We start from the raw sequence: 22,852 nt of genomic DNA, 5'->3' as shown, positions 1-22,852 counted from the left end.
ACCCTTGGTGGGCGTGCTGTCCCCCTCCCCGCCCGAACTCCTCCTGAGGCTGCATGGAGGCCACACCTGGTCCTGGGGTGACTGGCAGCCTGGGTCCTCGCTGCAATGCCCACGCATGCTGGGAAACGAGGCGGCATCATCAGGACAGGAGTGAAGGCTCAGTCGCAGGTGGGCACAGTGGGTTTCCCGCCCGGAGATGTAGATGTCAGGACACCAGCGGGAAGCGAGGGGACAGCAGAAGCATAATCGCAGTCACCGTAGCAGCACTGGTCCCGGGAAGGACACATGTGCATCGCTGGTACTTGGGGGGCCTCTCCCGGGAATCACAGCCAGCCCGGGCCGCAGCACTTGGCGGCTGGGGAGACCCTGGGTGGGAGACGCCCGCATTCCTGGGCACGCCCAGGAGCGAAGCTCGCAATGGGAATGTGGCAGCAAGGGGCAGCAAGGGGGCAAACAAGCCCTCCAGGCATGTGATCAGCCAGCAAAGTACCTGCACCTGTCAGACTCCTGGAGCCCCGGGACAAGCCCAGGGGGGCCTTATTCCCTGCACCTGCAGGTGGGGGAGCTGTGCCCAGAGAAGGGCCATGCTGCAGGCTGCAGTACAGACAGGTCCTCCTGGGCAGCTCGGGCAGCTCCCTGCACTGTGCTCCTCCCTCAGCCTGAGCCACGGGCCGGTCATTCGTGGGAATCCTGGGGGTGGGGGCTGCAGCTGGCCTCCCCAAGGAGGGGCCATGGGGTGGTTGCAAGGGTCACACTGGTCTTGCAAATGAAGCCCACTCACCACCCAGTAGGGGACAGACCAAAGCTGGAAAAGTCCACCTTGAGACGCGTGAACGCTCAGATCTGGAAAGCTCTCGGTTCCCAGGGCTGCTGCCAAGATGCTAAGCAGGCAGGGGAGGCTGCCAGGATGCTCTTGAGCTCGGGCAATGAGCACTGATCGCTTGCTAAGCACAGATGCCATTTGGAAAAGGAGGGAACCATGCAGGTAGGCCCTGCGTCCAAGCCAATGGCCCTTGGCCCATAGGCAAATTGTGCCCTGCCTGGTGGCCGTGGGTGCCCAGGGGCAGAGAGGGGCTGGAGGACGGGCTCGCTGTGGCCGCCAGGACCTCTGGAAGGCACGGCTGGCTGCCCATGTGACACACAGGCCTGGCACGCAGGGGCTCACCCAGCGAGAATCCCAGGACCAGCCCTGCCTTTAGCCCTGGAACAGGGTGTGTTTCGTCCCTTCCACACTCCCTCCAGGAGAAGATGCCTCCTTGGGCTCTTTTTGGTGTGACCTTGCTTTGGGGGCCTCCACTGTGTGTGCCAGCTCTGAGATCCCCATATTGAGAGCCCCCACCCCACCTGGGCATGACGGTGGCACTAGGCGTGCAGAGCACCTGCTAGCAAAGGTCACACACGAGGCCACACGCCTGTCTTTGTTCCATGTTATTTTAAACGAGTGATCACTTCCACACTGCCAAGGCTCTTCACTCCCTCTTCAATGGCGAGGAGACACTTTCGTGCATCTGGGCCCTTGGGACCGTGATTTGGGCCGCTGGTCACAAGGACCAGTGAGGACAAGCCCCAGTCACCAGGTGCTGAGCATCCACCGTGGGCCAGGCGGGCGCTGGGGGGCCGGGCGTGGCCCCGGGAGGCAGGCAGCAGGGGACCGAGGTTCAGGCATGGCCGTTCAGGCGCACGTCCCACGGCTCATCCGAACTCCGGCCTGTCCCGCTCGCTGCCAAGCCCTGACCCTCCCTCTGCTTCCCTGATCCCGTCCCTCCCCTCGGCCTCTGTGTCCCAGCTCTGCCCCAGCCTCTCCCAGAAAACCACCCACGCACAGTCCAGGATCCAGTGTCCATCTGCGGGCGGGCCCGGACATGCTGGACTGCAGCCTGTGCTGCTGAGCGCCTACCATTTACAGACGCGCAAAACAAACCCAAGTATCCGGGTTTTGCTCTACATTTAAAATGACAGTATCAATTCTCCTGCACAGCACCCCTTCCTGCGAGTCAAGCAGGAATTCTCTTGGTTTTCCTGAAATCTGAGGATATGGAGTCCTCAACTCTGCAGCACCCTCCTTGCTCAGGACGGGTGACGGGAGACTGGGCTCAGGCTCGGCCCCTGGCCCCAAGTCCGGCCTGGCCCTCCTGGACCATGCTCCATGCCCTCTCCAGGGAGGTGGGTCCTGGGCTCCCAGCCTGCCAGGCCTGGGAAACCCTTCCCCAAACCACCCAGGAGCCGGATCTGCCTTCTGCGTCCCTGCCCGCGCTTGGAGGGCCGCGAGGAGCTGGGACGGAGGGGCGAGCGTTCAGCACACCACCCAGTTAACTTTGGTCCTGCGGGATGCAGCAGACAGCAGAGGGTGTGCGCTCGTTTCTGCCAGTTTGCTCTTACTCGGCTTTGACAAGCAAGGCTTAGGTTTGGGGTCACCAGCTCAGAGTTGTGGGGCCCGTTTCCCACGAGGCCTTTGGCCCATGGGTCAATGCTGGGCTCAGAAGAACCACTCACGTGAGTAAACGTCCCCTTGCATTCTTTGGAGAGGGTCTCTCTCGGCCCCACTGCTGTAGGACAACGCCTGGCTGTCCGGAGAGTTGGTCCTGCTGTCTGTGTCCCCCTTTAGAGTCAGCCAGCTGGACTTCTGCTGAGAATAAAAGGCTCACGTCAGCGGGGACGCTCGCCGCAGGTGGAAACGGCTCTGCAGCTGCCTTACTTCTAACCCAACAGGTGAAAAGTTAAGCTTGAAATAAAAATCTCTGCCACCCGGCACGGCCTATTCAGATGCTTTACGGTCACACGGAGCATTTGGGGGAAATGACACCGACCCACTTAGGATGGGGGTGTGCAGTTAAGGGAAGGAGGTGGAGGGGTCCAGGTATCTTCACACATGGCGTGGGGGGAGCCAAGGCTGCTCAAGTCGGCCAGGGGCTCTCTGCGCACACACAGTCCTGCCCCCCTTAAAGGCCAGGCCAAGGGGCTTGCTCTAGAGCAGGCTGGGCCACCAGGGGCCCCGGGACACATCCTGCCCGCAGCAGCCTTGGCAGACAAAGCTTGACGGGCACACGCCTCACCCAAAGCCAGGCCCGGTCATCCACTCGTGGCTGAGGCTGCTTTCCCAGGGGTGAACGGCTGCCGCACACGGGACCACCTACAAAGCCTGAAATACTGACTCCTGGCCTTTTATGGAAAACGTTTGCCCAGACCTGTTCTAGAACATTCAGCCCAAAGAACACACTCCACTTTCCTACACTTTCATTTCGGGCCTTAACCGCCTAGCCTGGGTGCCTGGCACCTAACCAGCACTTAGAAGGCAGATGATCTACTCCCAGATGTCAGCAGAAGGCGGGTAAACTGCCTCCTCAGTTCACTTCTCTTCCTCCCAGCCCCACAGGCCCCCTGAGGAACAGAAGGCAGCAGGTGAGGTCCCTCACTGGGGAAGTTCCTGCTGGAACAGGGTCCCTTCTGAGCCACAGCTGCCTCTCCCGGAGGCCCGTCCCCTGGCCAGTACCTGCCGGTTGTCCTGGTCGAAACCGCCGTCCTCGCCATCCGACCGCCTTGCTGCTGGAAGGGAAGAGCCCATGTGTAAAGGGAACACGCCATTCATTCTTCGTTCACGCGTCCCGGTTCCCCACTTTTCAGCTAGGCTTGGAAATGGAAAATAATCAGAGGAAAGGTCAGCATTGCGAGTGACGGCCAAGGGCCAAGCCGGCAGCGGCCCCCGCACCCCTGCAGAGCCCTGGCCCGGAGCCCTGAGGCACTGGTGCACTAAGTCGTCCTTAAATCAGAATCAGGACAGAGAAGCCACGGCTGATGGAGCCTCTAGCCGGACCCGGCTAGAAGAAAGAGTTGAACAGGGCAGCCAGCGGCTGCCTGGAGGACACGCTCTCCCTTAGCAGCTGTAACTTCCAAGCCAGCCGTGGAGTCGCTTGAGGGTCAGGGGACTGGGGACTTTCCAGGCTTTCCTGCTTCTGCCACCCCGCGGGCAGGGGGCTCACACCAATTCCCAGATCAGGAAACCGAGGCTCGGGGGTGACGGGCGTTGCCTGAGCTCCTGCTCCGTGCGTGGCACGGGCTGACATGGGAACACGGGGCGTCTGTCTGTCTCCAGCGTCCCCCCTCCTTCCACCACACCTCCCTGCCTGCCCCGCTCACAAAACAGGACGGCCAATGACCGGGAAAAGCCCACGGAGGCCAGTGGAGACCCTCAGCACTGCACCCGCAGGGAGGAAGCCGGGCGGGCCACAGCCGGCAGGAGCTGCTCTGCAGGGCTGGGCAAGGGGAGCCTGTCCTTTCCGGGCCCCTCTCCAGGGGCTGCCGCCGAGCCTGGAGGACATTCACTTCCAACCAGCAGTGACAAAATCCCACAAGGACATGCTGACCCTCCTCGGCGCCCGCGTCAGCGCAGGACGGGCCCTCCGAGAGCACCCACCCTGTGCAGGGGATGGCGGCGGGGACCCGGCCGTCTCCTTGCCTGCACACAGGCTGCAGCCCGGGGGCAGGGTGTGCCAGGCTGGGCTCCTTACCTGCCGCCAGCGGAGGGCTCGGGCCTCCCAGTCTCTGCGAGCAGCCCGCCTCCTGCACCACCGAGGACAGGACGGAGACCAGCCCCGAGAGCTTGGAAATTGGGGACTGGGCTACAGGACCTTGATGAGATAAGGCCAAAACGGAAGACGGAGCAGTTCAGTCCTGGAGACACTGACACTTCACCGTGACTCTCAATGGCTGCCTGCTTCTCCTTCCAGGAGAGACAGCGGCTTTCAGTGTGAAAATAAAACCCCCTTCTCTCTCTACTCCCGGAGGCTGATTGATGACAAGCCTGCGTGGAGAGCGTGGTGACAGAGAGAGGGGAGGGCGTGGGGAGCTCAGGGGTGGGTGCCCACCCATCGGCCTGGGCTCTGCTGCATTGGCCGAGGTCGTGTCATGGAGCACTTGTGTCTAGCCAGGCATCAGCTGTGACTGCAGCCACCAGGCAAGCCCTGGGGACAATCGGGGTTACTGGCCAGGTGGACATGTAAGGGCACTGCCCAGGAAAGGGCTCCAGAGCCGAGTTGCTGATAAAAATTAACGACCACCTTTCTGAAAAGCCCTCAGAGGCCAGAAAATGGATCATTGCACTTGAGATAATTTGCAGGTGCAAAAGTAATTAATTGGCTCCGACCAAAGGTTCTTTGGGACATGAAATCCTAGGTTTTGGAGTTCAGGCCATGGGGACCCAGAGGCCATGGGCAAAAGGCTGGGTCAGACGCATTCTGACTACAGAGCCATGTCAGGGCTTAAAAACACCCTCCACCCCCAGTCTGATGAGAGGGGGCTCTGCTAAGCTCTACCCAGTTTGCTTTGTGGACGCCACCAGCTCCATCAGCACGCCCAGTTTAATTGGACCCAAAGTCAAGGACCTTACAGGACAGAAGTTGGCCAAAACACAGAACTGATGAGAACTGGGAGACTGGACAGGAAAATTCAGGCACCTCGTATTCTTGGCCTGCTCCCTCATGGGTCTGAGCCTCGGTTTCCTGGTCTGTGAAATGGACAAGGGTAGCCCTCCCTCCCAGCTGCGACAATGACAGGGTATCATGTATGCGGACGCCGGGACAGAACGAGAGCTCAAGTTATAGGTCTTCCAAGTTAGGAGTAAACAAGAGGCTAACTCAGAAGCTGATTTTTATCATGCTGTCTTGGGATATCAGAAAGAGACCAATTCAGGACAACTAGAGAAAGAGCTGAGTATGTCTTCATCTCGCACAAAGGCAGCCCCAAGGCTATTTACCTACTCACTGTGCCCTGGGGGGGGGGGGGGTTTGTTGGAGACATCCTAAACAGTGAGGGGTTTCTAATTTTCCTCTGGATCCATCACCTACTCACTCTTTCATCCATGCACCTACTCATCCATCAGCCATTCACTCATCAAACCACACATCCCTCCCTCCCACACACCACCTCTCAACTCACTCATACCTCAACATCTATGCATGTGTTAACTAGGCATTTATCCATTCCCATCCACCTCTTTAGCTTTCCATCCACCCACCCACTCCTGTAATCACCCACATCCCTTTATCCTTCCATCCATCCATTTACATTTCTATTCATCCATCCACTTATCTAGCCACCATCTATCCATCCCTCTCCCTCTCTTTGTCCATTTCAATCTCTCCCTCTGCCAATTGTGCATCCATTCATCCTCCCAACCTTTTTACCCACCTTTCATCTACCCTCCATTCTCCAGCCAGCCCCTCAACCTTTATCCCTCCCCTTCACTGAGTGTGTACTGTGCCCCTGTATTGTCCTAAATACACTCAGACGTGCCGCCGTCTCTCTGGGGTGTGGAGGCGACAGGTAGATGGGAAGGTTTCTATACATTAGAGCAAGCGTTCTGCTGGGGGGAGCAGAGTCAGCACGGAGACACTCCCCCGAGAACACAGCATGTGGGGGCACATACTGAATTCCCCATTTGAGCAGTCACCTAGCATCTTACAGCCAGGCAGGCCCTGTGCGGAGGGCTCGCTGACATTTGTTAGATGTGTTAATTGGGAATCATCGCTGCCATGCACCACACGTACAGAGGAGGACACAGAGGCCCACTGTCTAAGGTCGCAGAGCTGGTGATAGGGACGTCCGAGGGTCTGACCCTGAAGCCTGTGTCAGTTCTGAGACTCAGGGAGGCACCCACGGACTTCCACGACCAAGATCCGTGCACAAGCCTCCTCTCCACTCAACAGCTGACCGCAGGTGCCAGGGCTGCCTCAGGCGGCCGTGGGCCTCCTTTGGTGCTGCTCCTTTGGAGCTCAGCACACAGTCCATGGACACAGGGTGAGGGAGTGGGACGCAGATGGTCAGGCCCTGTGCCACAAGGCAGGCTTCGAGGGGCTCTTACACCACAGGCCAGCCCAGTGCACCAATAGGTCCAAGCTCCAAGGGCCCTGGACAGTTTCTGGGGGTCAGTGGAGCTCGGTAGACCCTATCTGCCAACGTGGCAGGGGCACCAGCCCTCAGGCAGCCTCAGCGCCTGTCCCTGCAGGGCTCTAGGACCATGTGCTGGAGGGTCAGAATCACTCCTGCAAACGTCGGCAAGTGCCTGAAGCAAGACCAGGGCTCTGGCTGCCAGAACCAGGGCCAGCACCTGCCCAGTGCTCTCTGACATGGAGGGCTCCCAGGAGCACCCCCTCCTCATCCCAGAGAGATACCCCTTCTCCCCTAGAACACTCCCAGGATGTGTGAGTTTTTCCTGTCCTTATTCGCCAGGTGGAGCTCCTAAAGAGCAGACACAGCAGCCCCTTTTTCTTATTCCCCTTAGCAGCAGGCTACAACTCAAATTCAGTTGGAACTACATTCAGAGGGAGAGAGGATTGTGTCTGTGTGTGCGCATGAGTGTGCACGCATGTGTGTAGTGCTTAAACATGTGTGTGTAGCATGGGGGGATGGAGTGATTGTAGTGTGTGGAGTATGTGCGTGTGACAATCTGGGTGTGTTCTGTCTGTGAGGGTGTATGCATGTACGTGTTTGTCACTGTGTGTGTATAGTATGTGTGTATAGTGTGTGTATTGTATGTGAGTGTGTCTACTGTGTGTGTATGTGAGAATGTCCATGTGAGTACATGTATGCATGTGTGCAGTATGTGAGCATGTGTGCATGATGTGTGTAGTGCTGTAGTGTATGGGAGCATATTTGAGTGCATGTGTGCAATGTGTGAGCACATCTCTGTAGTGTAAATGAGCATGTGTGCGCATGTGTTCATGTGTATGTGTGCAGTATGTGAGTGCATATGTGTATAATGTACAGGCATGTGTGAGTGCATTGTGTAGTGTGCAGTGTGAAAAGTACATACGTGTAGTGTGTCAGCATGTGTGCAGTGTGTGAGTGCATATGTGTAGAGTATGAGAGCATGTGAACGTGCTCAGTGAGTGCATATATGTAGTGTATGAGCATGTGTGCACGTGTGCAGTGTGAGCGCTTATGTGTAGTGTATTGTGTGTGCATGCATGTGTAATGTATGTATATGTAAATGCATGTGTGTGTTATATGTAGTGTGCATGAGTGTAGTGCCTGTGGGGCTGGCATGTGAGTGTGCATGTGTGCAGCGCCTGTAGGGCTGGCGTGTGAGTATACATGTGTGCAGGAGCCGAGACCGTGTCTGGACCTTGCTGGCCCTGGGCACACCCTCTGGAATGCTGGCTCCATGGGTTCAGGGTCACCTGGGCACCCCTGCTGGGACACAGCCTCGCTCACACTGGGTGTCCAACAACTACTCCTGGGACGAGCAAACGACAGTCCCTTCAACTCTTGACACTCAGCTTGCTGACGCCCTGCACGGGGGGAGGGGGGAATAACCCGCCTCCCGGGAGGAGGGCTGGGGGGGTGTGGCCGGGCAAGCAGGAGGACCACGCCCGGCGCTGCGGCCGCAGAGGGGGCTGAAGTCTCAACCTGTCCATCCCATTGAAGCAGCGAACGCTCCCAGCCACTCATGATGGCACCCGACACAACTGCCACCAAGTGCATGGAAGCAGGCAGCACCCCAGACATGCACCGAGAAGGGGAGAAGGCCCCCCGCTCTGCCCCCACCCAAACCATCTCCCCTTCCCTCCTTCTCCTGCCCCTCCCTTTTCTTCAGTTCCTCCTGCCCCAGACCTGCTCCGCCCCCTCCTCTCCTCCCCCTCCCCCTCTTCCTCTCCCCTCCCCCAGTCCATCCTCCTCCCCCCAACCCCAGGCCTTTCTCCTTCCCCCCTTCCCCCGCCCCCACCCCTTTCCCCCTCTCCAGCCCTTCCTACAACAGTCCTTCATGGCCAGGGAGGATTTTCTTTTCTTTCCTTTAAAAAAAAATAGTCATTAAATAATAACCAAGTAAAGTTGGAACTAATGAAATACAAGAAAATACGGCTGGGTCCTAAAGGTTGTAAAATAAGACAAGTGGGCTTCTGGGGCCAGGCTGACCGGGGCGTGAACTCCAGCCTGGCCAGCGGCTGGGCACCCACACGGGCCTCGGTTCCCTGACATTCCCTGACACGGGCCTCGGTTCCCTGACATTCAGAGGGAGAGAGGATTGTGTCTGTGTGTAACACCCCAGCCTCGGAGCGTGCAAGCTCACGGGAGCTGTCAGTTCCCAGCCCTGCACCCGACCCCACCAGCTCATCCTCGCCCCGTCACCGAGGCCTCCCCGAGCCACCCACCTGGGACTCTGCAGGCCTGGCACCCTCACGGCCGAGGCCCATGATCCCAAAGCAGGAATGGGACTTGGGCAGCAGAAAAGGGTAATGCTAATTTTAAAAAAATCATGAAGTCAAAAATAGCGTTGAAAAGTTAATGCACTAATTAGCAAGCGTGTTTTAAACTCTTTGAATATATTGCTTAAAACTAATTAAACTGTCTCATAAACCAAAAAATCACTTAGAGTTTGTTTCAGGGAAGGTTGGAGATGAAAACAATGGTTTCTCCAGCCTGAGGGCTGCGCCCTCCCCTCAGAGACAGCTGGTAGTCAGTTTGCTGAGACGGAGCTGGGGGCAGCTCGTGGGCCTTAAACACATAAGCATGCACAAACACATGCATACACACCCACACACACAAGTGCACACCCATGCATGCACACACGTGTGTGCACACTCCCAACAGGATATATTCTAGGAAATCTTGTAAGGAGAAAACACACACACACCCAAAGTATTGGAAACCTAATGCCTCTGAAACAGGCACGATTTTCGCGGATCCTCTATAGAAACGTGGCCCAGGAGAGTTCACTGCCCGTGTGCAAGCCTCAATCCATGGCCCGTGAGCCTTCAGGTAGGGGCACGTTGTAGTCATATATATCCCCAGGATGGGGTCAAATGCTGGGCAGAGTGGAGGTACCTTTGTACGACTTATTTCCCAAAAGAAATAGCAGGGCAAAATTCCAGAATGATAAAAGGGTTCAGCCAAAATGGAATTAAATAGTCTTTGGGTGGTAGTTTATGCCTAGATTAAATAAAGAAAGTCAAAGATGGTCACTGGAAATGGCAGAATCTAATCTCCACCGGACAATTAGATTAAAGGACTTGAAGCTGAAGCCCTTTTCTGTCTTAGGTCTGGCGGTCAGATGCCAGTGAGCAATTCCCTTATCTGCCTGCCGGCCTTGCGGCCCTGCCTAAGGGGCCGGGCTCTCCACGCATGTAACTCCACATGGTGGGGAGCTGGTGTGGGACTCAGCATGGGCGTGAATGAAGGGGAGTCTGTCCACCCCAGAGGGGCACGTGCACAGACCCCAGCCTCCCTCGCTGGCGTGCAGCATGGGGGCCACTCTGGAAAGGCAGACACTTGTCACAACTGCTCCCTCCTGCAGCTGGGCCTCGGTTTCCCCACTCATAACTCGAGGGAGCTGGTCTGGATGACCTCTGAGGCCCCTCCCTTACCCCTCCTGAGGATTCTGTGTGCTAAACTCTTCCAGTTGATCAAAGTCATTGCCTTCTGAAAACCCAAGAGGCGTTTTCTTTTCCTTCGCAGGAACAGGCAGTAACGAAGGAGAAGGAAGAAAACCTTGTTGGCCTAATCAGGCCACTGATTTGCTGGTAAACCACAGAAAGCTGCCTTGGAGGGCAGCCCCCCAAAATCTCTCATCTCACTGGTAGCATGGAACCAGTTTCTTTGGGGGGCACGGTACACAGTGTTAAGCAGAGAAAAGCCTCTTCCTGTCCCTTCGGCTGCGTGCACCGCACTTCACAGTTTAGAAGGTCCTCCCACATTCACCCTGGCCACGCCCACAGCAGCCTGGGAAATGGGCAGGATGGCGGGTTTCGGTCCATTTGACGAAGGAGGAACCGGAGGCTGAGAGAGGGGAAGCACCAGGCCCAAGTCCCCGCACAGCCAGTGAGGGGAGAGCTCAAGCCTTTGGCTTCTGGGGCCCAGAGAGCTGCCCCCACCCCTCCACCCCGCGTCCCAGGCAGCTGCCCAGGGAACAGGGTGGTGGTCGCTTCTGAGAGGGAAACCCGGGGGTTGGGAGCACCTTGCTGCTGGACAGCTCCAGCCCCTCTTTGCTGATGCAGCGCCGTGCTTCCCATCGGCAGAAACGTCTCGAAGCATGAGGTCTTAAACTCCCACTAAGGGAACAAATGACTACATCTCGTTTGCTTTGCTTCCCAAGGGGCCAGCATGAATCTGGTGGTCTAAGACGACTCCAGTCCCTCCCAATCTCTGCCCCTCACGCAGCGTCCCTGACGCCACCAAACCCAGGCTCCGGCCATAACCCTCTGGTCACAAACCCTTCCTCCCGGGCTCCGGTGCTGCATCGCAGCCTCTGTTCAGGACACAGAGAGGCACTGCCATGCAGACACGCCCCTCCTGGCAACTCAGGAAAAGGGGCTGTGCAGGAGCCTGCCAGTGGATCTGCACTTAACGTGCAGCCTGCCAAGGGTCTCCGCTGCACCTCTGCCACCGCGTGCTGGAGAAGACGGGAGGAGGCGCTCGGGAGCGGCGGGAAGGGGCAGGCATGCAAGGGAGGCACACGGCAGCAAGAGGAAATCCGACTGTACCATGCTGTTTGTAGATGGGAGGTTTCCTATAGATGTTATCTTTTACGCCAGTGTCTGGGAAAGGAGAAAGAGAAGAGAGGAGAGAACGGGAGGGTAAGCAAGCAAATCCTGATGCTCCCTATTCCTGTCCTTTCTGGTCATCAACAGCTCCCTCACTCAGAGTCAGAATCGCCGGATTTAGGACCTGGCCCCCCATGTGATGGACACCCGGGCCCCACGCGCTGGACGGAGCATCACCCAGTCCAGAAGTGCTGCCGGCCATGTGCCACCCCTGGTGGGACGGGGACAGAGGGAGCTCGAGGGGGCAGCTGGCAGTTCAGCCCCTCTTTCCGGACAAAATGTCTGTCTCATGTCTGTGGGACTCTGGGGGAAATTCGCACATGGGGCAGTTGTGGGGTGTGCAAATGCGCTTGAATATTTTCAAAGAATATCAGGATTTGGGGAGCAATGGAGGGGCTCGGGGACTCCCACAATATCTGCAGGGTCGAGGCAAACACTCGCGATAACTGCGGAGAGGATGGGCCGGGCGCCTCGGTGCCTACCTGGGACGTGGAAGTGGCGAGGGGCCTGCTGGTAGGTGGCGGGAGGAGGTTTGCTGTCCGAGAGCACGGAGAGGCTGGGGGTGCTCCGGCCACTTTCACTGCCTCCAGACAGAAGAGCAAAGACAGCAGGTGAAAGGGGGAAATGCAGAAGCCAAGGAGAACATTTCAAGCGCACAGGCTTATTCACAGCCAGCCCATCCCCTGCCTGGTGGAGGAGCCGAGACCCCCGCCCGGGGAAGGGATATTTGGAGACAGGCCCCATGGCTTGTTAACCCAACACTTGGGCTGAATTCAACAGAGCAGCAAAAACTCCCTGGAAAGAGCTAGGCTGGCTGCCAGCTCGCCGGGCAGGGGGAAGGGCTGTTGGGCAGTGTCTCACCACCCTCCCTGGTCGGTCATCATTGCTGTGACTGGAAGGAAATCCAGCGAGTCTCAAACGCAGAGCCTAACCCTCCCCTCCTGATTGTCCTCTTATTTTAAGATGTTGCTTTCTTTGAGGATCCACAAAATAGCTATTCAGAATAGGATGGAGGCTCTAAAATTAACCAACCTCTACCCTTCAAAAACATTTACTAAAATGTCATCAGCTGCAGAACAAGAAGAGACACCATCAGTCAGCTACCATGTTCCTAAATGAAGCCTTTTTTTGGTAAAATAAATGGAAAGTAACCTCCGACCCTGGCTTCAGTTTTTTATCGCATCTGGATTTGACATTTTCGTTTTGCGAACAAGGTTGGATTACCAAGTCATGAGTCCAGATGCTGCACTCACTTGGGTGACCCCCTCCTGCCTAGGCCCCGACTGAAGGGTGATGAGATGGACAGATGCAATGGCTTTGATCACTCTCATGAGGACACGTGCATCTCATTTTAGCAAGACATCGATGAGGCACAATCCATCCCCTCTCCGGTTGGCCCCAGAGGCCCTCGTGGCAAGGGAAGGGGAGTGGACGCTGCAGTTTTGGAAATATCCCATTCATGCTGCAGCCGTCCAGACAAGAGGAAGCCAGAGGGACATCTCGGTGACACAGGATGTCCACAGCGGGTGCTGTTGCCCCTGGCAGGACCCAAATGGTGGACTAACAAGGAAGGAGTGGCCTGGCCGGGCACAATGAGCCAAGGGCAGCGTGAAAGCACGAGGGGCAGGGGTGGGTGCGGCTGCAGGAGACCACGGCCAGTGGCCCCCATGGGCCATGGCTCCCACGGGGCTGCCGCCTCCAGCTCGGAGCACCTGCTCACGCACGGGTGGGCGCAGAGTTCCCCACTCACAGTCAACACTGGTGGACTCCTGTGGGACCACAGTACTCAGTCCTCCAGGGCAGTTTCCCAGCCCCCGGGGGAGTGCACCCAGGCGCAGGTGGAGGAAACCACGACCCATTCCCCAGTACTGTGGCTAAGACTGGTCCATCCCAAGGGTGGAGAAAAGTGACGGACGCATGGGCTTGGGGGAACCTCGTGTGCGTGGACCCCAGAACGGCTGAAGATGGTTTGCTGGCACTGCCATGCCAAGCGTGTCCTTGGCATCACCTGCGGGCTTCGGGGCCTGCAATGGCTCATTTCTTTCTGCACAGACATTGCGGCCCCATCCACTTTGCCACCCATCCTCTTGGTGAGGGTTCCAGCCCACCCCGGGATTCCTGCCCCTCCCACATCCCCAGTGCTGTGGGGCAGGATGCCCCTGAAATGACAGGCAGGGTGGGGGTGTGGGTGGCACATCTGAGGAGGGGCCTGAGCTCCAGGGGGAGTCAGGACACGGTCTCAGTGGGCCCCCGTCCTCCCCAGCCTGCCCATGCCTGCTGTCCAAGAGCCTCTAAACTGCCATGCAGCCGGCGACCCGAGATGCATCCGCTCGCACCCTTGCCTCCTCCCCCCCACCTCCTGCTCTGGAACCCCCTTTCCACCCTCCCTGGGCCAAGGGCTCCCCCTCCCCAAAGGTTTCCTGGGGCCCCAGGCCTCTCCCGCCTCTAGACTCCCACCATGCCATCTTCATAAAGGCTCGGCCAGCAGTGCGTTGCTTTGCCCGCAGCATCTTGCAGGACACCCAGACCAGCCGCAGGCAGGCACCGCCATCATGGCTCCCGCAGGAGGGGGAGCCGGGCCTTCTGAGCAGGCTTCTTTCAAAGACATTCAAATAAACACGTTATTTTAGAACCGCATTAGGTAGGACGGGGCTCCGGTGTTCCGCACGCCGGCTTCTCCTTGGCAGTGCCTTTGTCGGAATGCGCAGGCCAGCGTCCCTGCATCACCGTTCACATCCACGCACTCTTCCCTGATGCCGTTTCCTGTCCCTGACCCACCTGGGACCCCGCTGGCCTGTGCCCTCGGCCTCTGGGGGCTCCGCTGGGGCTCTCCTGCTTCTCTCCACCTCGGCAGTTCTGAGGCGCTGGTGGGGATTTCATGGGTGGCCCCCGGAAGGGGCTGCTCTGGTGTGTCTCACGGTTAGGGCATTGGTGCTCTGGGGGAGGCCCCGGGGGGCGTCTACCTTCTCCTTGCAGCGGGACGGTGACTGCACTGGCCGGCTGGGCTCGGCCAGGCCTGCCTGCTGGAAAGGTACTGGTTTCTCCCCTTGTCCAGAAGGGACAAGCGTCTGTGCAGCCCGACCCCTGAGGGTCAGAGGGAACTCAGGCTCCCCTCTCCGTGAGGGGACATCTGCAGATGCACCTGGGACTCTGTGCAGGAGAGCTGCCCCTTCTCCCCACCTGAGCGCTCACCGGCTCGCTTCCGCGCACCACTCTGGAGTGCCTGTCTCACACCTCGGATTTCAGTTCGACGCTGCCTCTTCTCCTCTTTGTTGAAACGCTCCAGCTTTGGCCCTTGGGGGTTGGTTGGTGGGGACCTGCTGAAGCCCCCCATGGGTGGCAAGGCCAGCTCACGGCTTTGCACGAGGCTGCCAGGGTGACCCCAGTGTGCTGGCTGCAAGGTCCAGTCAGAGGCCCAGGACTCGGGACCCACGCTAGAGGCCGATGGTTGGAGAGACGAGCAGGGTGCATCAGTGACAGGGAAGCGGCCTGGGGCCTAAGGCCCCTCACCCTCGTGTCACGTGTGGCAGGAAGGACAGCCACGTGCATGGCTGGGTGCTGCCCAGCAAGAGACGTCTGCAGCGGGGCCTCCCCAGGAAAGCGTGGCCTCCCCACAGCCTCTCCCACCCTGCTGGCTGCTCCTGTCCCAAGTGAGAGGTCAGTGTAAGCCTTACACATCCCAGCAGGAGGCCAGGGACTGACACTCACCCCGGAGGGCAGTGACCCCCAGCGGCCACTGTCCTGGGCGCAGACATGGACAGCACAGTGTTTGGAGCCAGTGCTACGTGGGGAGCAGAGGAGAGGGTGAGGGGCTGCCAGTCAGGGCCTGCCTGCTGGTGGGGAGATGCCCACCCACCGAGTCCCTCAGGGAAATGCCCACCTACAGGGGCTGCCACGCATGTGCCACACGGCCCCAGAGAGAGGCCAGGGGAAGCTTTCCTGGAGAGAGTGGATGGATGGCTGGGCCCAGTGTCCGGCAGAGAGGGGTCAGCAGCCCTCGCACCTGGCAAGCTGCTGCCTAGAGGCCGGGAGGCGCTGGAGCGCCCAAGCTGGACAATATCCAATGACGGTCAGGAGACACATGTGCGGCCTCAGGGGTGGATGTGGCATCAGAAGGAGGGCCCAGGTGGCTTGGGGCCAGACGATAACCAGCAGCCAGGATGGGAAAGGGGGTAGAATTGGCCCCCTGGCTGGTGCTTACCCACCACCCCATGGAAGCCCCCAGAAGAAGAGCTCAGGGGATGCTACTTCTTGGCCCCAGAGGTGCCCCCTCTGATGGACCATGGCATCAACGGCTCCTGAATTATGTTTTGGTGGGCAGAGGTGGGGGTGGGGTCTCTCACTCTCCCCTCCCCATGACACGGACGGTAGAATGCTGTGGCCGCTTCCACGCAGAGGGAGCTGGGGTGCCTGCCCTCCACCCCCTTCCCGGCCCTCTCTCCACATGGCCAAGGCGGTGGGCGGCTTCCACTGGCCACCCAGCCTGGAGCAGGGGTTCTGCAGAAGGGAGCTGCTGCCCACAGACCCTGTCTGTGGCTGCGTCTCCTCCTGGCCCTTCCTCACCCTCGGGTGGTAAGACCTGAGGGCACAGGGAAGGGTCTCCAGCCTGTGCTCTGTCCCCAGGCCCAGGCCCAGACCAGCCCTGCCATGGGGGGTCTCCCTGCAGCCCAGACCAGCCCGGCTCCCAGGGGCTGCCCCGGGGTGCAGCCAAGAGCCAATGGCCACCTGCTGGACCTTGCCCATGGGCCACGCCTCTGCCAGGGACGCCAAATCAGGGCCACGCCAGGACGGACGAAAAGCCACGAGTCTGGGGCTTTCTGAAGTCTGAGCGAAGGAGAAGCGGTGGCTCTGCAGGACCATTTCTCCATCACATGGCTGACTTGCTCCACTTGGGGCAGGGGTGCAGCCGCAGTCCACTTCTGGCTGAGCAGGACCCTGCCGAGGCCTGGCAGCAGCACTGGAGCTCAGACAAGGCGCCGTTTGGGGATTCACTTCTCAAGAAAATCGGCTTGAATGAAGGACAGGCCCGGGAGGAGGCGAGGGAGGGGTGCAGAAGACGGGGTCTGCCTTCAGCAGGAGGACGGGGCTCGCTCACGGCAGGAGGAGCGTCCCAGTTAGAACGAGTCCCGGCGACCACCAAGCCGTCGCGTGACCAGCGGGGTCTGCCAGGCCTCTCGGACAGAGCTGCTTCCCGGGACATTCCCGCTCCAGAGCTGGAGGGGACGGCGCCTCTCGGGAAGTCACCAGGACCTTCTCTTGGGTCCCTCCAAGCGTCTCTGCCTGCCTTCCCGGGGCCAGCTCCCAGGCACGTGCGCGCTGTGGGGGGCCAGGCAGACTCGGGGGTGCACCCTGTCCCTGCCACCACAAGCTCTGGGGCCCCCTCTGAGCCTGGGCTTCTGCTCCCAAAAACCACGGCGGAGGGTACCTACGCCTCCCCGAGCGGAGGGGGAAGAAATGGGCTGGTGAGGGAAGAAGCGCCAAGAACAAGGCCGGAGGCTGCGGCCCATCCTGCCAGTTCCCTCTGCCCCTCAAGCGCCTAGGTTTTCCGGAGAACATTTAGACACCGACACAAACAAGGCCAGACGCACAAGACACACACAGCGGGGGGGCACAGCGCGGGTGGGCTCCAGGGACGCGTGCACACGGGACAGGACACCAAGCCGCCCAGGGACGCCCTGCGCGCCTTACCTCGGAAGTAGGGGATGTAATGATGTCTGAACACGGAGGTAGGGCTTGGGTGTTGGGACAAGGAGAGGCAGCTACTGGTACCAACACTCACAGTACCAGCTGCGGGCGACAGAGAGCAAGTCACAGTTAACCCCGAGCCGCTGGCCACACACCACAAAATATTCCTAGTCCCCACGCCGCTAGGAACATTTTTGCTTCCTCTCTGGGGGGGCACACACCTTTTTGAGGCCCCTGCAAGGGGTCACGGGGTAGGCTCTGGATGGCTCTGCTGAGCCTCCAGGCATGGGGAACGAGAGGCGGCTGCCCTGGGGCTGCCTGCAGGGGCTCTGGCTGCGGTGCCAGGGGGAGGACGGCTCTCCCCAAGCCATGCCTGCTGCCTTTTTTGGGGTCTTCTTGGGATCGAGGACCCAGGTGTGAGAGCAGCTATGCAGAGAAAAGGGAGCAGAAGTGTCACCAGACAAGCCCTCTGGCCTTGCCCTGCCCAGATTCAAGCCTGGGCTCTCTGGGGTTTGCCTCTGACCCCTCAGGCAGAGGGGATGTCCCCAGTCCCCAGAGGGGAATAGAGGGGCTCAGCAAAGCGCCTGGAGGTCGCCTCTCCTGCTCCCCACCCCACTTCCTCACGCACTCACACGCTCGTTCATCCACGCTCCCAGTTTTATGGAGCAAGATGCCCAGGTGTGCTGCATGGAGTATGAACATCACTTTGCAAATTCACGAGTTCCAATTTCCCCCCAAAGGCTGCACAGATGAGAGGTGCATTCTTTGGATGTGAAAGGGAAGCATGCAAGAGGAGGCCAAGGAGGAAGTAGCTTGGAAAAACCCCTCAAAAAGGCAGCTGCACATGGGCGCCCCGTCGCTTTGTTCACGGAGCGGACCAGGGGTTAAAGCTCAGGGAGGGCAATGCACAGCCGGGTGCCGGGGGGCAGATGGGATGAGATGGGGTAGGAAGGACCCTCCACGGGGCTCTTTTTCTGCTGCTGTTTGGCAGTGGCCTCTCGCCCCTTTTCCCCATGGACGGTCATCACCAACCCTGGAACCAGTGAGCCTTACTGGACACTCTGACTCCATATTTTGGCCATCAATTGAGACTTCACAGCTTAAGTCTTTGCAAAGGCCCACACAAGCTTGGAACTGACCTCTGGTCTCCCACTGCTGATGCTATCTCATAGCTGGGCATCTCCTGCCCCTGAAACAACCACTTGATTCTGAGCGCTCAGCGCTGCCCGAACGCACCCCTTGAATCCGCGGGTTAGCCGGCCGCCTCTCTGATGAGCTTCCTCCACCCAGCTCCGAGAAGGTCCTGTCCCTCATGTGGCTAAAGGGGCTGGTTCTGAGTCTCCCTGGCAACTCCACTCCCCTTAAATCATTTTCCCAATTGCAGAAGACAACGGACTGCTTCTTCACAGAAACTGCCAGGGAAATAAACTTCAGTGGGGTACAGGGGACCCCGCGGGCAGGTACCTGGACGGCTGTAGTGCTGTGGCGACCGCGAGGTTGGGGTGTAGCGGCCGAGGCTGACCGACCCCGCGGAGCTCGGGCTGGAGGTCCGGCACTGCTTGTAGGACCGGTCGTCCTGATCGCCCTGCAGGGAGGACAGGCTTGTGAACGGCCCACCCCTCCTGTCCACCCTGCCCCTCCTGCCCCCTCCGCCCCAGCCCCGCCCACCCCTCCTGCACCCTCCGCCCCAGCCCCGCCCACCCCTCCTGCCCCTTCACCCCCCAGCCCCACCCCCCTCCTGCCCCCTCCACTCCCCCAGCCCCACGCCCCCTCCTGCCTCCTCCACCCCCCAGCCCCACCCCCCCTCCTGCCTCCTCCACTCCCCCAGCCCCTCTGCCCCTCCTGCCCCCTCAATCCCCCAGCCCCACCCCCCCTCCTGCCTCCTCCACCCCCCAGCCCCTCTGCCCCTCCTGCCCCCTCAATCCCCCAGCCCCACCCCCACTCCTGCCTCCTCCACCCCCCAGCCCCACCCCCCCTCCTGCCCCCTCAGTCCCCCAGCCCCCCTGCCCCTCCTGTCCTGACTTGGCATTGAGTCTAGTGGCTGAGTTAGGGCAGCCCCAAGATCAGTACTCCCTGACCTGCCAGGGCTCCTCTGAAGGGCCAGCTGGGGAGGCCTGTACCCCCAGCTGGAGTGTGGTCCCTAGAGGCAGGACTCCCCCCAGGCCAGGGTTACCCCAGAGCTGGTAGGAGCATTATTTCCCCCCACCTCCCTCGGCCCCCCTCCTGCCCAAACTCCCAGCACCCAGAGCTCCTTGGAACAGTCTGATTCTGTATTCTCCCCCAGATCCGACGGGGCTCCTTGTGTGGGAACCGGGGACTCTAAGGGCCCCAGAGGCACGTTTGTGGTAGGGAGGCCCCTCTGGGACCAGAAGCCGGATTGAGAGAGACCCCCAAGCACAACCAAGCAGGCTCCATACAGCAGCCACGGGAGCTGTGTGGACTCGTCACAGCAGGCAGGGGCAGCACAGGATGGCACAGCACCGTGGCAGGGAGAAGAGCCCTGCACAGCCCTGAGCCGTGACCGCTGGGCTGGACGCTGCTGCTTGGCCCTTGGGGCCAGCGTTGGCCACAAGCAATGGAGAGAACACCCTGGCCTGGCCTCGTGGCACTGACGGCCGATCCCAAGCTCACCTACGCTGCTGGGGCTCCTTCTGCAGCCAAAGGCCCACACGCTGTCACACCCCCCCCCCACCGTGGGCCTGAGCACCCACTGCCACGCATCGCTCATGCCAGGCTGCATGCAGATGCCAACTTCACACCTGCCCGGACCCCTGAGCTCTTCTGGTCAGTCCCACCCCAGGGGGACGGTCAGCCCTCCTGGAGCCCGTCTCTGGGGCACCTGTGCCTATGGCTTCCCCTGCCCAGGGGTCCTGTCTCCTCCCCTGGGCACTGCGGGTTCCCTAGCCAGCACGAGGGTTTGGATGCTGGCGCAACCAGACCCCAACCGTTTGAGTGCCACCACCCTGGACAAAGGGCTGAGTGCCAAAATGCCACTGGCTCTGCGGGCAGGGCAAGTCCTGCCAAACACAATGGCCCTATTGAGGTAAAATGGTGCCCTGGCCCACCTCCACTGTGTCTGCGGTGGGGGGTGGGGGGACCTAGGGAGAAGCCGGAAGGGGGCTCTGCAGAAGATTCTGGTTCTCCAAGGCTTCAGGATGTAAAGGGAGGCCCTAGGTGCAGAAGGGGGAAGCGTTCTAGAGTCCATCCTGGTGGGGCGCCTGGGGCCCAGGGCAAGGATGGAGGCTGGGAGGATGGGGAGCAGGCAGGAAGCAGGCAGGCCCAGGTGAGGACAGGTGAGGCCACGGCGAGCCCCGGGACCTGAAGGCTGATACTGCAGCCGGCCTTGCCTGACCGAGCGAGCACGTGTGCACCCAGCGTCAAGCTCAGCTGTGCAGACGGGGAAAGGCCCTCACTAGGAGCACGCGCTCAGGCAGAGGCTCAACCATGTCTGTAAAATGGATCTGGTGCCTGCACCTGGCAGCCCATCGTGCTGCAGGAACCAGGTGCTGCAGGAATCAGGTGTTGTGGGGCGGGGGGGGGGACGCCTGGGTTCAGGTCCAGGCGGGCAGCGGGGCCCGGGGTCGGCTCGGGTCCTGCGGCTCGGGTGGACAGACAGGCAGCAGAGCGGTGAGTGAGCACGGCTTCTGAGCCCACGTCGGGCTCACATCTCTCCACCTCCTTCCAGAACTTTGACCCCGGGAAATCCTTTGGGCTTCCCTGGCCTCGGTTTCTCCTCTGGGAAGATGGGGAGAACTGCAGTACGTGTTTCCCGGGGAAGTTGTGGGGATGACACGAGTGAACAGGTGCTCAGCGGCACGGGGCATGGAGAGGGTCACTGCCCTTTATTCCTGCCTGCAGGGCATCCCTCTACTGAGGCCACCTTTCCACCTGCAGACGGACCCCTGACCGGCGGCTATCCAGGCCAGGGATAGATTACGAACGAGAGACAAAACTGACTGCTATCAGCAAACACTATGTGACAGAAAAACGTTCTGGAACGTTTACCCATGAGGTCCTGAATGCTTCCCAGATATCCCGCTGGGAGAGGCTGCAGGGGCCCCAGCAAAGCAGGCTCCTGTGCTTTCCTCTGAAGAAAACCCTGAGCCAGCACAAGGGGCTTGGCGAGACCCGGGGACCACAGGCGCCCGCACTGGCAGCCCTGCAGCACACAGCATGATCCTCAAGATGGACAAGGCCAGCGGGCATCCTGGCCACAGGGTGGCAGGGAAGGGGGCTGGCCGGTCACCTCAGGAGGCCTTGGTGGGAGTGACTGAGCGGCTGTGGACACAACACACGGACCGGCCCCTTAGTGCCGCACCTCCGCCCTGGCCCGGCCCTGCCCCCAGCGCCTGCCACCGGGGGTGCGTCTCTCTGAAAGGAAGACCCATCACTCAGGGCATGGGCAGCGCCGGCCTGTGAGCCCGTGACCCTTGGTTTTTCCCCCAGAAAAGAGAGAAAAGGGGGCTCGGCAGAAAGTGAGGGCAACTGGGGCCCTCAGGACTTCCAGGGCCAAGGCCCCCATTGGGGCCGGTAATGATCAGAGCAGGCAGGAAGCAGCAGGAGTTTCTCTAAGGTGCGATCTCAGCCCCAGGCGGGTTCTAAGCCTGCACAAGGAAGGGGGGCCCGGCATTCAGGGAAAGTTTGTTTTTACTTACTTCCCTGCCCTTACAGTGGAGGGGACACATGTCTGGGGAGGATGCCAGGCTGGAAGGAAGGGTCTCTGGGATTATCCTGCCCACACTTCTCCTTTCACAGAGGGGAAACTGTGGCTCAGAGATGAGAAGCTAGTTCCTTGTGCTTCTAACTCTGTGTTCTTTTTTAAAAAATTGATTGATTTACACACAGTCATATCCACCAAACACCCAGTCCCCTGTCCTCTTCGTCCCATCTCCTGGTAACCTCTTGTTTCCTTTCGGTCCCTGTGATTTGCTATTCCCAGACATCTTATATAACATCATGCACTATTTGTTCTCCTGTGCCTTGCTGATTTCCTTCACATAACACTTTCAAAGTTCTTCCATGCTGCAGCAGGTCTCAGAACTCCATTCCTTCTTATGGCCGAATAACATTCCATCGTGTGTAAGTGCCATATTTCGTTCATCCATTCTCCTGTCGATGGACACTTGTGTTACTTCCACATTTTGGCAATTGTGAATGATGCTGCCATGAACACTGGTGGGTAGATATCTGTTTGAAATCCTGTTTTCATTTTTTGGGGGGTATGTACTAAGAATTGGAATTGCCTGGTGAATGGTTACTCTACAGTTAATTTTTTCAGGAATCTCCATATTGCTTCCCACAGTGGCTGCAGCATCTAACATTCCTACCAGCAATGAACAAGGTTTCCAATTTCTCTACATCCTCCTCAAAGCTTACCATCTGATTTCCTAGTAATAGCCACCCTACTGGTGTGGAGAGTTAACTTGTGGTTTTGAGTCGAATTTCCCTAATGGCTAATGATGTTGAGCATCTTTTCATATGCTTATTGGCCATTTGTGTATCTTCTTTGGAGAAATGTCTACTCAAGTTCTTTGCCCAATTTTCAAACTGGGTTGGTTGTTTTCCTGTTGTGGTGTTCTTTATGTATTCTGTATACTAAGCCCTTATCCAATATAAAGTTTGCAACTATTCTC

General features: G+C 59.2%; 1 protein-coding gene across 12 annotated transcripts in view; it reads right to left on the bottom strand.

The window, feature by feature from the left end:
• ABLIM2 (actin binding LIM protein family member 2) overlaps positions 1-22,852 on the bottom strand; it is a 132,714-nt gene that overhangs the window by 22,963 nt on the left and 86,899 nt on the right. For 3 of the 12 annotated variants that reach the window (XR_013165687.1, XM_077136318.1, XM_077136307.1), the window contains 7 exons: positions 18,684-18,804; positions 17,223-17,321; positions 12,017-12,118; positions 11,475-11,528; positions 4,506-4,625; positions 3,491-3,543; positions 2,494-2,626 (listed from right to left, as the gene is read on the bottom strand). Coding sequence is in view for 11 of the 12 variants with exons in the window: in XM_077136318.1 (XP_076992433.1) it covers positions 2,494-2,626; positions 3,491-3,543; positions 4,506-4,625; positions 11,475-11,528; positions 12,017-12,118; positions 17,223-17,321; positions 18,684-18,804 (682 nt within the window). In the remaining variant the exon portion in view is untranslated. The remainder of the gene's footprint in view (positions 1-2,493; positions 2,627-3,490; positions 3,544-4,505; positions 4,626-11,474; positions 11,529-12,016; positions 12,119-17,222; positions 17,322-18,683; positions 18,805-22,852) is intronic. The other 9 variants (XM_077136308.1, XM_077136309.1, XM_077136312.1 and 6 more) reach the window with 6 other exon arrangements.

Source organism: Tamandua tetradactyla, chromosome 19, assembly GCF_023851605.1.
Source record: "Tamandua tetradactyla isolate mTamTet1 chromosome 19, mTamTet1.pri, whole genome shotgun sequence".
Taxonomy (NCBI): domain Eukaryota; kingdom Metazoa; phylum Chordata; class Mammalia; order Pilosa; family Myrmecophagidae; genus Tamandua; species Tamandua tetradactyla.
Note: the sequence above shows the minus strand (reverse complement) of the source record. Positions and strands in the feature narration are given on the sequence as shown.